Source organism: Monoraphidium neglectum, assembly GCF_000611645.1.
Source record: "Monoraphidium neglectum strain SAG 48.87 unplaced genomic scaffold scaffold01566, whole genome shotgun sequence".
In the NCBI taxonomy this organism is placed as follows: Eukaryota; Viridiplantae; Chlorophyta; class Chlorophyceae; order Sphaeropleales; family Selenastraceae; genus Monoraphidium; species Monoraphidium neglectum.
Window position 1 is genome coordinate 9,025 of NW_014012062.1, and position 4,724 is coordinate 13,748.

Consider the following 4,724-nt stretch of genomic DNA (forward strand, 5'->3'; position numbering starts at 1 on the left):
TGTCGCCGGCGCTGTCGCCGGCGCTGTCCCCGGGCCCCGGTCCTTCTCCTGGCCCAAACCCCAACCCCAACTCCAACCCCAGCCGTTGGCAGCCCAGGGCCTCGGACAACCTCGGGTTCCAGATCATGTTGACTGCTGCGTACAAGCCGACAATGTGGCTCAGCAATGCACGGGTGCGTGCTCAGGTATTGTGGTTGGGATCCTTTGGCGAGGAGGGCGGGTTCAGGGCAGGTCGCGCTGCAAGTACCGTGCATGCAAAGCTGCCCGAGGAACCTCGTTGCTGCGGCTTCTATCGAGGAACCCCTATCACATGCCCCATTTTGCGCCATCCAATACTGTATGGCCACATGAGCGAGTCTGCACTCTTGATGCAAGATGAAGCACCTCACCTGCGCGACCCACCCCCCTGCAGGTGTACATCATCGACTTATTCCTCAACACCCCCACGGCGACAGCCTCCATCACTGCCAAGGGCGGCTTCGCCGTGTGCCACTTCAACGCCGGCCAGTTTGACAGCGGCACCCCGGACGCGGCGGCTTTCCTGCCGGCCGACAAGCCGGCCGGCAGCTGGCTGGACATCAGATCGCAGAACGTCCGTCAGATCATGAGGGCGGTGAGTCGCAAGATCTGGGCAGAGGGACAGCATGCCTTCTCGGGCCAAGCATTTTAGGCGCATGTTTACACATGAATGCGGTGGCCGCGCCCTTGGACAGGATTTTGCTACCTCCCTGGCAGTTGCCTCCATAGCAGCCATCCCTCGCCTGCCCCAACCCCTCGCCCTCGCCTCCCTCCTCAAACAGCGCCTGGAGCTGTGCAAGTCGAAAGGCTTTGTCGGCGTCGTCCCAGACAGCGTGGATGCGTACAGCAACGCCAACGGCATCGGCCTCACCGCCTTGGACCAGCTCAGCTACAACCAGTTCCTGGCTGACAGCGCCCATACTCTGGGGCTGGCGATCGGCCTTCGGAACGATCTGGAGCAGATCCAGCAGCTGCTCCCCTCCTTCGACTTCTTTGTAAACGAGTGAGTGCCTCCGACCAGGCAGGAGGTTACTCTCTGCCAAATCTGCGTCTGACACCACCTGTGTGCACCCAATGCTTGGCAAGCCAAGAGACGGATTGCGCTCCGTTCCTGCTGGGGCAGCGCTAGCGTGAGCGCCGCAGAGCGGGCCTGCGGCCGCCAAAGCAGCCTGTAATAAGCCATGCCATCGCGCCTCTGACCATGCATCTCTTTGTATCGTGCCCTCTACACCAGGTCGTGCATGAAGTTCAATGAATGCCAGCTCTACAAGCCTGCACAGCTGGGTGAGCTCCTGCCACACAGCAGCAAAAACGCACAATAGCAGCCTATCCGGCCCGCCCGCCCAACGGCAGGCGGCCTGCCACGCCATGATCCAGGCCTCGTTCAGGGGTGCCCGTGTCTGCTTCACAAACGCAGCCTCCAAAATCTTGCCGCGTGATCCCCTCCACTCCTGCGCAGCCAACCTGCCCGTGTGGCAGATCGAGTACGGCACCACGTCATCCACAACCACGGCCTTCAAGAATGTGTGCCGCTGCCAGGCAACCTGGGGCATCAAGTCCATCTACAAAAAGAACCTGGGCACCTTCCGCACCGCGTGCGCGTCCACGTCCAAGGCGTGTCCCTTCGCCGCCCGGAGGCTGCTGGCGTGACGTGTGCCGGCAACGAAGAACTCTACTGTGTGCACCGTGCGCAGGGCTCCCCACTGGCGCCACAAAAAGCACTGGTTGAGTCCTCACACCCGCGTGCGGAGAGTCGCCACTTGCGCCATTGCCGAGGGAAGGCGCCCGCACGTCATGGGCTGCTGTGCTTCCCAGGTTTGGTTTTGTTGGTTGTATATTGCCAAAACCTTCTCCCAGATTTTCCAGAGGCGCCTCCTTTTTTGGAGCAGCGTCGATTGAGGGCGCCACAAAAGCGCATGCGCACGAGCGCTCCTGACCATGTCAGGTAGGCAATCACCGCGTGTGCACACAGAATGGAGGTTGTGCATACATCCTGCTCAGTGTTCACATCAGGCCACCTCATCGGATGAGGTGTGCTTTGCGGCCGCCGTTGCTGCTTGTGAGTACGCTGCTCATCGCTTGACCATTGCTTATGAGAACGTCCTTTCCCGTCGGCGCAAGCATTCCTTCACGGCCTGTGCAAACCCCAGCGGCCCTTGCCCGCTCGCGGCGCCGGCGCGCGCCGAGTCCGGGGCAGCCAGCTCGTTGATGCGCCCTATTTCTTACATGACACGGCCCAGCTCTGCAGCTGGTTCCCCGCGTCCCTACCTTGCCTCACAAAGGCCTGGGGCTGGGTAGGCGCACAGAGTGACAAAGCTTTGCCCGCAAGGGGTTGAACATCAGTGCTAGGCACCTGCCAATCATCCAAACTGGCAATCGATATTAGCCGGCCGCTTAATGTGTGTCCAGCGTGCTAATTGCGGGCTTGCAGCCTGCATCACATTTTCGAGCACGCGCGGCGGCGAGGGGACGCAGCCCTTTGCTTCGCGCTCCGCCCAAATCGGCCCCTTAACTGATGCAATGGCCCTGCGCTCGGTGCCTCGGCGCGGGCCCCGTTCTCACCTGCCTTCATGCCATAGTTTCCTCCCCTCACGCAATATGTTCTTCTACAACAGCTGCGTGCTAGGAAAGCCCGCCTTGGGCCGCATTGTCATATCTTGAGATGCGGCTTGCCCCCGCTGCATCTGTCGTCCTGTCATTGACTTTGTAACGAAGCTATCCAGTGTTTATGGCGGCTGCAGCTGGCAGCAACTTAACATCATAAGGGTCATAAGATGTTGCATGAGCGGCGCGCTCGAGCCGTGCTGCCTTGGATGACCCCGGGGCGGCGGCGGGGTTTCAAATGGAGCACCAGCACGCATGCATACAGTAGACTGGTCCACTCGGGTGTGGAGACAGCGTCAGCCACGCAGAGAACGTGACGTGGGAACTGAAGCTACAGGAATTCTCAATCTGCCTGGCCTGCATCGATCCCTACATGAGGAACGCGGGTTTGCACGCTGGTGTTTGGTTCTGGTGACGGGTGCAGCGTCGGCCCAGATCTTGAGCGCACCGGGTGCAGACTGCGGTCGTAAGAATACAGTTGAACGCGTTTAATATTGTTTACAGGGTCCCTTTCAAACGCCTTGATTGCCTAGAAGCCGGCGCGTTTGATCATTCCACGTAGGGTCACCCGCGCCATAGCTTTTTCCTGCGAGCACCGGACCGCATTGTGTCGGTTGTGTAGAGATGGCGTTCACTGCTGAGGAGCTTGCGCTGGCGGAGGTGCGGGGCGGGGCGACGCGCAGCATGAGGAGAGGCCGAGCGTATCTTGTGCAGCATGTGCTGCAATGCGCCTGCGGCGGCGGCAATGGGATCCGCGCCCCCTGACAGCCGGGACCAACAGGTGTCTTTGGCAACGGCATGCAGCGACATCATCCTACCCATGCATTCATTGGCTACGCTGTGCCTCGGAGCCACGCAAGGGCCCGACTCACCTTCCACCAAACATTGGCAGAGCGCGGCGCCCGCGGCCGACCGCCCGCTATGCCGCCCGCCCGCCTGCCCGCCACGCACACGCCCGCAGCCCCAGAAGGAGTCGACCATTGAGGCCTGGTACATGGACGATTCCGAGGAGGATCAGCGGCTGCCACACAGGCGAGCGCGGTGCAGTGGCCGCGCCGCCTGCCAGCCGCACGCATGCTGCTGGCCCGGCTCGATCCCAAGCGGGCGAGCGCCCCCTCTTTAGTTGCAGGACGGAAACAGCCTGAGTGGCTGCATCCGACCCGCAGTGCACTACTGGCGTCCATAATTGACTGACCTCATGCAGCTCCTCGACACTTGTGGCTTTTCCCAGCAGTGCACACGCGCGCACGCACACACTCGTGCGCGTGCGCAAACACACGCATGCAAACACACACACACACATACACACACACACACACACACACACACACACACACACACACGCACTTCGCACGGCAGGCGGAGCCCAAACAAGCCGGCCACTCTGTCGGACCTGTCAAAGCTCGGGGTCACGACGTGGCAGCTGGACGCGGACGCACACGAGACAGACCCCAAGCTGGCGGCGGTCCGCAAGGTCCGCGGCTACTCTTACACGGTGAGTCATCACTGGAGCAGTTGCGGCACCATTGGATGGGCGAGCGGTGGGGGAGGCGGTCTGAAGAGCGGGGTCAGGGTTTTGTGGGGAGCAAGGGCGCGGAGCGCGATGTGGGTGACGGCGTCTGAGCCCCCGTGTCGTTTTGCAGTCGCGCTGCCTGGCCGACCGTCACTTGGATGTCCCAACATCCAGCTTTGGGTCGTCTCACACCTTTTGTTCCGTTCCAAGCAGCCCCCTCGCCCACTCACCCCTCCCCTCTGCACTTTTCCCTCGCCTTCTGCAACCTTGACTCATTGCTCAATCCCTGCAGGAGATCATCACAATTTCCAAGGACAAGCTCCCCGGCTACGAGGAGAAGATCAAGAGCTTCTACGAGGAGCACATTCACAACGACGAGGAGATCAGGTGATCTGGTTGCAATCTGGGGCGGTGCATTGTAATCCCCAGGGAAGTGACTGGGTGGGTGAGGGGGGGTGAGAGCCTACGCGCCCTGCAGCTGCACCTACCAGCATGGACTTGCGCCTGGGGAGCCAAGAACAACTCAGGAGGCCGCGACCCGTGGTGCCGTGCTGCCACCTCGCTCCTGTGCTCCCTGACTTGCACTCTT

General features: G+C 61.3%; 2 protein-coding genes across 2 annotated transcripts in view; both read left to right on the top strand.

Annotated features, from left to right (window-relative positions):
* The window catches only part of MNEG_8318 (hypothetical protein), a gene marked incomplete at both ends in the record, with an annotated part of 3,349 nt that extends 1,681 nt beyond the window's left edge, over nt 1–1,668 (top strand). Inside the window, 5 exons of the mRNA XM_014043209.1 lie at nt 83–173; nt 413–613; nt 801–1,021; nt 1,253–1,302; nt 1,478–1,668. Coding sequence (XP_013898663.1) covers nt 83–173; nt 413–613; nt 801–1,021; nt 1,253–1,302; nt 1,478–1,668 — 754 coding nt within the window. The remainder of the gene's footprint in view (nt 1–82; nt 174–412; nt 614–800; nt 1,022–1,252; nt 1,303–1,477) is intronic.
* A 1,578-nt stretch (nt 1,669–3,246) lies between these two features.
* MNEG_8319 (1,2-dihydroxy-3-keto-5-methylthiopentene dioxygenase) lies at nt 3,247–4,526 on the top strand (the record flags this gene model as incomplete). Its single annotated transcript, XM_014043210.1, has 4 exons — nt 3,247–3,282; nt 3,584–3,663; nt 3,982–4,117; nt 4,428–4,526. 4 exons carry the CDS (start codon nt 3,247–3,249, stop codon nt 4,524–4,526), a joined length of 351 nt encoding a protein of 116 aa, XP_013898664.1.
* Between the last annotated feature and the right edge of the window lie 198 nt (nt 4,527–4,724).